The sequence below is a fragment of the Chamaea fasciata genome, unplaced genomic scaffold (genome assembly GCF_029207755.1).
Source record: "Chamaea fasciata isolate MVZ Bird 193981 ecotype frontalis unplaced genomic scaffold, bChaFas1.0.hap1 SCAF_67, whole genome shotgun sequence".
Classification (NCBI taxonomy): Eukaryota; Metazoa; Chordata; class Aves; order Passeriformes; family Sylviidae; genus Chamaea; species Chamaea fasciata.
The window spans coordinates 103,061-114,658 of record NW_027094152.1 but is presented as its reverse complement, the minus strand read 5'-3'; the positions used below and the strand labels follow the sequence as shown (position 1 = coordinate 114,658).

Sequence of the window (11,598 nt, the reverse complement as noted above, 5' to 3'; positions counted from 1 at the left end):
AGGGCTGGAATTCCACTGTCCCCGTGACTTCAGCTGAGAGAGCAGAGATGGTTCAGTGTCCGGAGCCTCTCTGTGGACAGGGAGTGAAAGCGCAGCTGTGCCTGCGGGGAGAGGCGGCTTTGGCCACCACCCTCGTCCTGTGGCCACCAGCCCGAGGTCACTGGTCACTGGCCCAGGACTGCTGGACGGGCACTGGCCAAATCCAGCTGGTCATTGGCCCAGGACTGCTGGACGGGCACTGGCCAAATCCAGCTGGTCATTGGCCCAGGACTGCTGGACGGGCACTGGCCAAATCCAGCTGGTCACTGGCCCAGGGGCTGCTGGACGGGCACTGGCCAAATCCAGCTGGTCACTGGCCCAGGGGCTGCTGGACGGGCACTGGCCAAATCCAGCTGGTCACTGGCCCAGGGGCTGCTGGATGGGACTGGCCAAATCCAGCTGGTCACTGGCCCGGGGCTGCTGGACGGGCACTGGCCAAATCCAGCTGATCACTGGCCCGGGGGCTGCTGGACGGGTACTGGCCAAATCCAGCTGGTCACTGGCCCAGGGGCTGCTGGACGGGCACTGGCCAAATCCAGCTGGTCAGTGGCCCGGGGCTGCTGGACGGGCACTGGCCAAATCCAGCTGGTCACTGGCCCAGGGGCTGCTGGATGGGAGTGGCCAAATCCAGCTGGTCAGTGGCCCGGGGCGGCTGGATGGGACTGGCCAAATCCAGCTGGTCACTGGCCCGGGGCTGCTGGATGGGACTGGCCAAATCCAGCTGGTCACTGGCCCGGGGCTGCTGGACGGGCACTGTGCTCAGAACTCCCAGGATTTCCCAGGATAACTCTCCTGGGCTCAGCCCGGGCTGTCCCCGTGCTCAGAGCCTCGTCCTGCGGGTCTGGGCGCCCCCCCCGGAGCCCCGGGGCCGTGTCTGGAGCTGATGCAGGAAGGACAAAACATCTGCTCTGGCCCAGGGGCAGGAGGTGGGATCCTGCCCGAGCTGGGATTGCCTGGCACGGACCCCGGCACGGATCAAGCCGCGATCAGCATGGAAGAGCCGGAGCGCGACGGGACGATCCGGGACAGAGCGGGAGGAGCCGGGATCGAGCGGGAGGAGCCGGGATCGAGAAGGAGGAGCCAGAACCGAGCGGGAGGAGCCGGGATCGGGCAGGAGGAGCCAGAACCGAGGGGAGGAGCCGGGATCGGGCAGGAGGAGCCAGAACCGAGCGGGAGGAGCCGGGATCGGGCAGGAGGAGCCGGGATCGGGCAGGAGGAGCCTGGATCGAGAAGGAGGAGCCGGGATCGAGCAGGAGGAGCCGGGACAGAGCAGGAGGAGCCAGAACCGAGCGGGAGGAGCCGGGTCCGGGCGCAGGCGCCGCACCGGCATCCGCTGCTCGGCCGGGCCTGGCGGTGAGGACGCGGGGGGACCCCGGACGGGGCGGCCGGAGCCTGGGGGGGGACACGGGGGGTGCGGGAGCCGGGGGGCGCGGGGATAGGGGCGGTGATGATGATGATGATGATGATGATGATGATGATGATGATGGGGAGGACGGCAGGCAGCACGTGGCGCTGGGGTGCGCTGAGAGAAGGGGGGGCAGGGGGAAGAGAGGGGCTGCAGAGGGCGGGATGGAGGCTGGGGGTGTCCTGGGAAGGGGATAACGGGGTGCAGAGATGCTGGGGACGGCCAGGTCGGGGGGATGTTGGAATGCCCAGGTCGGGGGGGGGGATTTTGGGATGCCCAGGGCGGGGAATTTCGGGATTCCCAGGGATGGGGGGGATCACGGGCTGCAGACGAGGGGCGGGTGAGATTTGTCAGGGGGTGCTGGGCACCCACGGGCGGGGGTTCGCGGCGGTCCCCCCACGTGTCCCGCTGTCCCCCCACGTGTCCCGCTGTCCCCCGGCAGGCTCCCCCCGCCGCCACCCTGGCGCTGCGCTCCATGGACGGCGTTTTCCTGTCGCCCACCGAGGATGAGTTCGTGGGCAGCATCGCGGAGGAGCTGGAGCACTTCATGGCGCAGGGGCAGCACCAGCGGTGGGTTCACCTGGGCCGTGGGACCACCAGGGACACCTCGGGATTTTTTTTTTTTTTATTAAATCGTTTTTCTGGGGTGAAAGCAGCGGAATTTGGGCTCCAGGGTGCTGGGGTTGGTGCGGGATCCCCTCTGGTCAAGCGGAGTTTTGTGGCCATTTGGTGGCTTTTACAGCCACCTCTGCTCAGCTCTGCTCTGTTCCCAGCCCGGTGACCTCTGGAGCCCTTGAGGTGGCCAGTGGACACGAGCAGGGGTGGCCACGCTCAGCTCAGCTCCCTGCCGCCTTATCCTGACCTTAAATATTTGTTTCGGTGCTTTTTTTTTTTTTTTTTTTTCCCCATAAAATACCCGGCGCAGAAATTCCCGGTGCTGGTGTCAAACGCTCGGGGACAAACCGCGTGGTGGCAGCGGTGACATTGACCGTGGAGTTTTATTTGATTTGCTCTTGGGTTATTCCTGCCCTCTGCAGTGTGCTCGGCCGGGAGAACTCAGGCTTGTGGAGGAAGGGGATGGGGAGCAGCTCTCTGCTGGTGCTTCCCAGCCTTTCCCACGTGGATACAGCAGGAATGAGGCTCCAGGCCAAGCCCTTGGGGTCGGGCACTCCCAGCCTCCCCACACTCCATTTCCTGCGGATTTTCGGTGTAAAATGTGTCTGCCTGCACGCCTGGGAAGGGATCTGTGCTCTTTAATAGCGTCAAGTTCCCGCTTGGCTTTTTTTTTTTTTTTCCTTTTCCTGATTTAAATCCCGTGCTGGGAATGACTCGGGGCCGGAATTGTTGGATTTTCCCGACATTCCCATCCCTCCCTGCACGTTCCTGACTCCCCGAGCCCTCTGTCCTTTCAGGGTGCTCCTGTTCCCTCCCCTGTCCAGCCGCCTCAGGTACCTGATCCACAGGACCGTGGAAAACATGGAATTGCTGAGCAGCTTCTCGGTGGGAGAGGGCTGGAGGAGGAGGACGGTCATTTGTCACTCCGCTGTCAGGTGAGCTGGAAACAAACCTGGAGGGGTTTGGGAGGGACCCGAAACTCATCCCGGTGCGTTTGTCACCTCCTGGGGACACCTCCCACTGTCCCAGGCTGCTCCAGCCTGGCCTTGGATGCTCCCAGGGAGCCGGGGGCAGCCACAGCAAATCTGGGAATTCCATCCCAAGATCCAATCCATGCCTGCCCTGTGACAACATTCCCCGTGTCCTGTCCCTCCCTGCCTTGTCCCCAGTCCCTGTCCAGCTCTCCTGGAGCCCCTTTAGGCTTGGGAAGGGGCTCTGAGGTGTCCCTGGAGCATTCCCAGCTCTCCCAGCCCTCGGATCAAACCCAAAGTCGCCGTGTCCCGTTCCAGGTCTCCATCACCTCCAGACCCCGAGGAACGACGGGCTTGTTCCCTTTGGGAATTCGCCGCTTTTCCTCTGGCAAACCCCGCGTCCCCGGCGGATGCATCCCTGGGCTTGACCTTCCCCTTGCTCACCTCTGCCCGTATCCCTTTCCTTCCCAGGCTTCCCAACGAGCCCACGGGCGACCAAAAAGCCGGGAACGCCCCGGCACGGTGCCCGCGGCCGGCGCAGCCCTGGGGCCGGGGGGGCCGGGGGGCCCGGCCGCGTCACCCCGGGGACACCCACGGGGACACTGCCCGCTCCTCCGTGGGCTCGGGGAGGATCTCCAGGCCGCCCAGGAGGAAGCCGGACAAAGCCCTGTACGTGCCCAAAGGGATCAGGAAAAAAACCAACTGGAGGGAGCGGGAGAGCGACGGGGACGCGGCTCCGGCGGGTGAAAACCGCCCCAAAAATCCCGTCGGGGACGCCCAGCTGGAGGTGGGCGAGGGCGGAGGCAGCCCTGGGAAGCAGCAGGAGAACGTGGCGGAAAAAGGCGGCGCGGAGCAGCGTCCTGTGTGTGACGAGAAGGTGCCACCCTTAGGGACCAGCCGGGATTCCCGTGAGCAGGATGAAGACTGTTCCCATCCCCAGGCAGGGGAGCAGGAGTCAGGCCACGGCAGCGCCCTCGTTCCAGGAGGCAGCGGATCCCAGGCCCAGCTGAGAGAGGAAAACCCGCCCAGCTGTAATTCCCCAGGGTCAGAGCCTGGGAAAAGCTCCTTCCCTCTGGAAAACCACGGTGGCAGCCGGACAGAGCCCCCAGAAACCCAAAACCCCAGAGCCTGGAGAGCACCAGGAGCAAACCTGCTGGAAACCCGGAGCCTGGAGAGCAGCGGGAACAACTCCCCACCCGCAGAGCAGAATCCCCAGGCATCCCCAGGGAATTTTTCCACGCTGGAAAACCCGGAGCAGGAAAACCCCGGCGCTGCTCAGGAGGAGCAAAAACCTCTCCGGAAGGTTCTGGAAGGCCCCGGCGAGGCTCTGGCCGCTCCTGAGCTGCTCCGTGGTGGTGATCCCGGCGCTCCAGAGGCGATCCAAGGAGGAAAAGCGCCCAGGGAGGAAGAGGAGGAGGAGGAGGAGGAGAAGGAGCCCTCGGACGTGGCCGAGGCGCTGAGCCTGGATTTGGCGGCAGGGGACAGAGAGGGGCCAAGGCGGAGGGACCTCGAGGACGACTGCACGGCAGAGCTGCTGGCTGAGGTGACCCGGGGACAAATCTGGGACAAAAACCACGGAAAGGATCGCTCCCTGGGAGGAAACTCCCAACCCTGGGTGGTGCACACGGGGTTTGGTCGGGCTCTGACGGGAGGGAAACCCAACCCCTGGCTCTTTCTGATTTTATTTTTTAAATTCCTGCTTTGGATCCCGTCCCCAGATCGTCGGGAATCTGACGGTGAAGGAGATCAGCGTCGAGAGGATCAGCGTGGATTATTCCGGCTACGGGGAGGCCCAGCTCTCCGAGGGGGACCTGGGCCACGTCACCGAGATCTACGACTTCCCCTCTGCCCTGAAGACCGAGGATCTGGTGGAAATCTTCGCCGATTTCCAGTGAGTCCCTGCCCGGGAGCCTGAGCGGGGCAGGGAGCACCCTCAGCCTGGGCTGGCACCCAAATCCTGAATTTTAGTTTTGCCTTCCCCTCTTCGTGGGGCTGGCACCCAAATCCTGAATTTTAGTTTCGCCTTCCCCTCCTTGTGGGGCTGGCACCCAAATCCTGAATTTTAGTTTTGCCTTCCCCTCTTCGTGGAGCTGGCACCCAAATCCTGAATTTTAGTTTCGCCTTCCCCTCTTCGTGGGGCTGGCACCCAAATCCTGAATTTTAGTTTCGCCTTCTCCTCTTCGTGGGGCTGGCACCCAAATCCTGAATTTTAGTTTCATCTTCCCCTCTTTGAGCGCCTCCAAAGATATTTCCTTGCAGTTTAGGTCTGGTTTCAAGCCCAGGGCTCTGGCACTCACATCCTGAATTTTACTTTTGCCTTCCCCTCTTTGCCTCGAGGGGGCTCTTCCTGCATTTTAGGCCTTAAAAAACGACAAGATTTCGGTGCTGGAAGCCAATCCCTGCAAACTGAGGTTGGGTTTGAGAGGAAAAGGAGGATTTGGAGGGTGATTTCACCTTGTTTAATGTCCTTTTTCCCTTCTTTTCCCGCCCTTTTCCCATTTAAAACCGGAATAATTCTTTGGGAATCGCTGCAAACCCCTCCTGGGGCTGCTGGGTTTTACTGGGGCTTCGTTTTCTTTGCCACCAATTCAGATTTTTTTCTCTTTTTCTTGCAGCGAGAGCGGCTTCAAAATCCAGTGGGTGGATGATACCCACGCCCTGGGAATCTTTTCCAGCCTCTCCACAGGTATTTGGGCTGGGATTGGGGCAGCCCAGAGCTCCCCAGTGCCCTGAACTGGTTTGCAGTGGGCTTTTTGTTGGCCTCATCCCATTATTATTTTTTTTTTTTCTCCCCATCCTGGGAGGGTTTTGGGAAGCTGGAATTTTTGGGATGGGGAAAACTGGGGTTTTTTTAATGGCCTTGGATGCACCTGCGTGCACTCTTAGAAATTACAAATAATGATAATAATGATGATGATGATAAGCTGGTTTTCCACTTGTTTTCCCATTTTTTGGAAGTTTATGACTGGAAAAAAAACCCCTACAAAGGTTTAATCGCCTCCCAGGGATGTTGGCACCAAAACTCTGAGCAAACTCGTTTTTTTGGGGAGGGGAAACCACCCCAAATTCAGGTCAGAGCCAACCCTGGAGGGGTTTTCCATCCTCCTGCATCCCAATATCCCGACGGCTCCTGCTCTTTTCTTTGGGATTTCCTCTAAGAGGGACAAAACCCTTTAAAAAAAGAACACTTGTTTCTAGTTATTTTTTTTTGGCGTTTTTCCCGAGGTGCCCGCCGTGACTTCGGCTGGTTCAGCCCAAATCTTGAGGGAATTTTTGCTCCCAGTTTTTTGGCTGTTCTCACGCTGGGATTTGAGGTTTTTTTGGGGTGAATCCCAGGGATTTCTGGTTCCCTTTGCAGCATCCCAAGCCCTGGGCCGGCGTTACCCCTGCCTGAAGATCCGGCCCCTGATCCACGCCACCAGACAATCCAAGATCAAGGCACTGCAGAGACCAAGTAAGGAAAGATTCCCTAAATCCACGTTTCCCCGCCCCTGGATGACGAATCCGTGAGAAATTTCGTGTGCAGCACCAATTCTTTTTCCTGACTGATTGGGGGTTTCATTTATTTATTTTATTTTTGGTTTTGGTGGATTTATTGGTCGCTGAGCTGTGGAACCCCGAAATTCAGATTTAATCTAATTTATTTTTGGGATTTATTGAACTTGCTGCTCTTTAGGGGGGAGTCGGAAGGGAAGAAGGCCTGTGCTGGAATTTGGGATTTATATTTTTGGGGAAGGCCAAGCCAGGAAATTCCCCTCAGGGAAATGTTTTTTCTCTTCCCTCTCTCCCCCCCTGCCCAACCCAAAGGAGACGAACCCAAACTCGTGGTTGGCATCGTTTTTATTCGGGAAGGAGAAACGGTGAAGCTGAGCCGTGAACATCATTTGATTGATTGATTGATGATTGATTGATTGATTGATTGATTGAATTCTGCCTTTCAATCAGATTGATCAGGTCCAAGTTGCCACAGGAAAGCAAAGCCACGAACCCTCAGCAGCAGCAGAGACTCTGAACCAACAATTCCTGGGGGTTTTCCAGAAGAAAATTCCCATTTTTCACGCGTTCAAGGGACGCTGTCACACTGGCAAATCCCTGAGGTTTTTTTTAAAGGAAACGTCCAAAAATTTGCTTTTTTTGCACCTCCCCTTCATCTGTTTTTTTTTTTTTTCGTTTATTTTCATTTATTTTTCATTTAGTTGGTTTTTTTTTCATTTATTCACTCATCTGAAAACTAAAATTATTTTAATAATACAATAATATATCATTATATATAATAATTAAACAGAAATTCTGTTGGTCTCCATTTTCAACTGATTGTTTTCCAAATACAGTTTTGGATTTTAATTAGCTGACAGTGTCTCTTTCCAAATTTTATTTTATTTTATTTTATTTTATTTTATTTTATTATTTTTTTAATGAATGAAATTTCAGGAAAAACAAAAAGCAAAGCGCCCCTCCCCCCCCTTGCTGTGGAGATAACAACTGCAAATTGATAAAGGATTAATTCATTAATGAATCCCCAAATCCAAATTATTGTGGACCTGGTGAAATTTTGGTGGATTTATTCCTTGCAGATGGAATTGCAGCAATCCAGAAAAAACGTAACCAATGGAAGGCAGTGACCAAAGTTACCTGAAATATTTAAAAATAATTTAAAATGCCGATTTTTATTTTTTTGTCTTGCTGTTTTCCAAGGATTTCAGCAGCTTGGGATCAAGATTTCAGTTGGGATGGAGGTTTTTGTGGATAAAATTTTGAATGGATAAATTTTGAATGGATGAATTTTGAATGGATCAATTGCCTGAATCTTTCACAGGGATGGGATGTTGGGAATGGGGTTCCCATCTCCCTGGGAAAAAAAAAATTAAATCAGTTTATTCACAGAAGACAGAAGGATTTGATGTTGATAAACAATTTTAACAAGCAGGGGGAAAAAAAAATCCGGATTTTTGGGATTTAACCACGAATTTCTCCTTCACAGAGATGGAAGGATTTAATGGTGATAAATTAATTAAACAGTGGGGGAAAAAAAAAATCAGATTTTTAGAATTTAACCACGAATTTCTCCTTCACAGAGACAGAGGATGTTGATAAATGAATTAAACAAGCGGGGGAAAAAAAAAATCTGATTTTTGGGGATTTAACAATGACTTTCTCCACAGAGACGGAAGGATTTGATGTTGATAAACGAGTTAAACAAGCAGGGGAAGAAAAAAAAAATCTGATTTTTAGGGATTTAACCACGAATTTCTCCCAGGTGGATTAAATTTTTCCCTTTTTTTTTCTTTTTTTTCCCCCCTCCTCCTAGAACTCCTTCAGCTGGGAAAAGAGCGGCCACAGACGGACACAGCAGTGGCCAGGAGGCTCGTGTCCCACGCCCTGGGCTGGAGGCACCGGCAGCAGGAGGCGGCAGGGACCGAAGTTTTCCAGCCAGAACCTTTGGATCAGGAGGAATAATCCCAAAAAAAAAAAAAAAACCCCCAAAAAAAGGCTGTAAAGACGAGCATGGCCGTGCTATTAAATGCATGCAGAGCAGGCAGTGCCATGAGGGGGGTTGTTCCTTCGTGGATCGGCACCAAAGTTGGGAAAAGTTTCTCGTTCAGGTTTAATTTGGAACTTTTTTTTTTTTTGGAGCCCCCCTGGGAAGTGCTGGAATTCTCGGTTGGGTGTTTTAAAAGCGCCCCCGGGGAGGCACCTGCAGGGATAAGGTGGTTGTTTTATTCCTTATTCCTGCTTTGTTTTCCCATTAAAAAAAAAAAAAAAAAGAAACAAAGCTAAAAATAGGTGTTAAGAGTAAGAAAATTGGGATTTTTTTGGGTTTGGGTCCGAATTCGGCAGGAGTTCAAAAATCTGTTCCACGTTTGTTGTCGTTTGTTGCTGTTGAGGTTATCCCGGGAAACTTGACAGGCAGTGGATCCAAGTTTTAGGGAATTTGTTGTTGTTGTTGTTCCTTATTTGCAGAGTTTCAAGGGCCTGAGCTTCCCTGAAAGTTGGGATCTGCTCATTTAGGGGGGTAAAAAAACCCCCAAACCCTCCAGGGTTTTAAATGAGCTTCCACCCCCATCCCAAGCTCTGCTCCTGCTCCAGGTCTGGAATTCCGAGGCAAAACCAAAATTTTTCATTTTTGAGTTGAAATGCTCAAAAACATTTCCTGTATTTTTTCCTCACATCCCTGTGATGTGGGGGTTTGGGGGACAGTTTTGCAGCTGGAATTTCAGGTCACCTTTGTTGTAGAAAAAGGAGGAAAAAAAAAAACCCCAAATTTCCAGAAAAATTTAAGGAGAAATACACGGAGGGATTGTAAAGTGATTATTTTTTTTTTTTTCCCCTGGGGGAGAAAAAAAAAATGGTTTTTATTGGAGCTCTGTAGCAAAATGTGTCCTCAAACAAACAGAGGAGCGCTGGGAATTCCCACAGGAGCAGATCCCGGGGTGGGAGGAGAGGCAGGAATTCCCTCTGCAAGGTGCACGGGGATACAACGACACCCTGATGAATTTAGCCGTTAAAATAATAATAATTTAAAAAAAGAAAAGATGGGATTTCAGTCAGGAGGTGATCTTGGGATGGGCACAAACACCTGGTCGGGTGGAGGAAAGCCCTGTGTGGGGTGGGAATTCCCGGGAATACTGCCGAGTTCTGGGTGCTTCGGGGAGCTTGAGATGAATTCCACGTGAGATTGAATTCCGTGTGAAACGAACGAATTCCGGGTGGAAATTCCATGTGAAAAGTCCCACGTTCCCGGTCCGGCGCGCGGCGGTCGTTGGCTCTCCCGGCGTTTTTCACTGCAGTATTAAATTCAGCTTTACACTGTTCTGCTCACAAAAAAAGCTGCTCCTTTTTTTTTGTTTTTTTTCCTTTTTAATTTATTTTCCTTTTTAATTTATTTTCCTTTTTTCTTTTTTTGTTTTCCCCTTTCCTTATATTTCCTTGCGAGTGCCGAGGAGCGCGGGAAGCAGCAGCACGGACAGAGTGAAAGAGCTGAAAATTCCCAAGCAATGCCTTGGAAATGAAGGGAAAAGGCACTTTTTTTGGGTGGCTGGCACCCGACCTGAGGAGTGCCGCAAAAAAAAAAAAAAAGACGGGAGGAAAAAAATCTTTTTGGAATGGTTGTTGGAGCGGAGGAATCGCAGGAGGCACCGAGGGGGTGGCCTTGAGCACCTAAAGTGGAGAGGGTGGGGAGAGGCTTCTTGCAGGATTGATCCGCCTGAAATTCCCGCTTGGATCGAGGCTCCAGGTTTCCCGGGGAGGGCTGCAGTGGTTCGGGAAGGGCCGGAGCCGGAGTCCAGGCTGCCTTAAGTTAGTGGGAATTCTACCGGGCGGACACGTTGTTATTTGTGAGTCCCCTGAAGTGGTCGAACTTCTGCTCCGTCTCCTCGCTGAAGGAACCGCCTGGGGAGGACGCAGGGAGAGCACGGGCTCAGCAGGGGATGGGAAAAACGCTCGGGAACGGCGCGAGAGCGGGGAAAAGGGCTTGGGAATATTGGGAGAACGGGGAAAAGCAATTGGGAATATTGGGAGGACAGGGAAAGGTGCTTGGGAACAGCGGGAGAGCGGGGAAAAGCAATTGGGAATGTTGGGAGGACAGGGAAAAGCAATTGGGAATATTGGGAGAACAGGGAAAGGTGCTTGGGAACAGCGGGAGAGCGGGGAAAAGGGCTTGGGAATATTGGGAGGACAGGGAAAAGCAATTGGGAATATTGGGAGAACAGGGAAAAGCAATTGGGAATATTGGGAGAACGGGGAAAGGGCTTGGGAACAGCGGGAGAGCGGGGAAAAGCAATTGGGAATATTGGGAGGACAGGGAAAGGTGCTTGGGAACAGTGGGAGAGCGGGGAAAAGGGCTTGGGAATATTGGGAGAACGGGGAAAGGGCTTGGGAACAGCGGGAGAGCGGGGAAAAGGGCTTGGGAATATTGGGAGAACAGGGAAAAGCAATTGGGAATATTGGGAGAACAGGGAAAGGTGCTTGGGAACAGCGGGAGAGCGGGGAAAAGCCATTGGGAATATTGGGAGAACGGGGAAAGGGCTTGGGAACAGCGGGAGAGCAGCGAAAAGCGATTGGGAATATTGGGAGGACAGGGAAAGGTGCTTGGGAATATTGGGAGAACAGGGAAAAGCAATTTGGAATATTGGGAGAACAGGGAAAAGCAATTTGGAATATTGGGAGAACAGGGAAAAGCAGTTGGGAATATTGGGAGGACAGGGAAAAGCAGTTGGGAATATTGGGAGGACAGGGAAAAGCAGTTGGGAATATTGGGAGAGCAGGGAAAAACACCTAGGAACATCGGGAGAGCACAGGAGGAGGGAAGAACACTTGCAAATACCAGGAGAGCGCGGGAAAAGCACTCGGGAACATCAGGAGAACAGGGGAAAACCCTTGGGAACACGGGGAGAGCAGGGAAAAGCAATTGGGAACACCAGGATCGGATGGAACCGGCGCCCTGGAAATGCAGGGCTGAAAGGTTTGGGGTTAATTAAATGAAGTGTTAATTAAATCCGGCCCTGACTGGCGCAGCCAGGAGTCCCCGGGAGGGCTGGATTGGCCTGCTGCGGATCCGCCAGCCCGGAT

The 11,598-nt window shown here is 53.6% G+C and overlaps 2 protein-coding genes across 2 annotated transcripts in view; one reads left to right on the top strand and one right to left on the bottom strand.

Moving 5' to 3' along the window:
* Positions 1 to 1,199: 1,199 nt before the first annotated feature.
* LOC136304292 (R3H and coiled-coil domain-containing protein 1-like) lies at positions 1,200 to 9,411 on the top strand. The gene is made up of 8 exons (XM_066207926.1): positions 1,200 to 1,392; positions 1,887 to 2,014; positions 2,857 to 2,994; positions 3,502 to 4,573; positions 4,749 to 4,921; positions 5,646 to 5,716; positions 6,389 to 6,484; positions 8,339 to 9,411. The coding sequence occupies exons 2-8, from the start codon at positions 1,920 to 1,922 to the stop codon at positions 8,485 to 8,487; spliced, it is 1,794 nt and encodes a 597-aa protein (XP_066064023.1). The 5' UTR covers positions 1,200 to 1,392; positions 1,887 to 1,919; the 3' UTR covers positions 8,488 to 9,411.
* A 121-nt stretch (positions 9,412 to 9,532) lies between these two features.
* LOC136304291 (lysyl oxidase homolog 2) overlaps positions 9,533 to 11,598 on the bottom strand; it is a 43,390-nt gene continuing 41,324 nt past the window's right edge. Inside the window, exon 14 of the mRNA XM_066207925.1 lies at positions 9,533 to 10,419. Within this exon, the coding sequence (XP_066064022.1) occupies positions 10,340 to 10,419 (80 nt within the window). The 3' untranslated portion in view covers positions 9,533 to 10,339. The remainder of the gene's footprint in view (positions 10,420 to 11,598) is intronic.

Bases quoted from the DNA above. Each gene is read 5' to 3' on its own strand.
- LOC136304292 (XM_066207926.1), top strand. From the start codon at position 1,920: ATGGACGGCGTTTTCCTGTCGCCCACCGAGGATGAGTTCGTGGGCAGC. The intron at 2,015-2,856 runs GTGGGTTCACCT...CTGTCCTTTCAG, and splicing joins GCGCAGGGGCAGCACCAGCG to GGTGCTCCTGTTCCCTCCCC. The intron at 4,922-5,645 runs GTGAGTCCCTGC...TTTTTCTTGCAG, and splicing joins GAAATCTTCGCCGATTTCCA to CGAGAGCGGCTTCAAAATCC.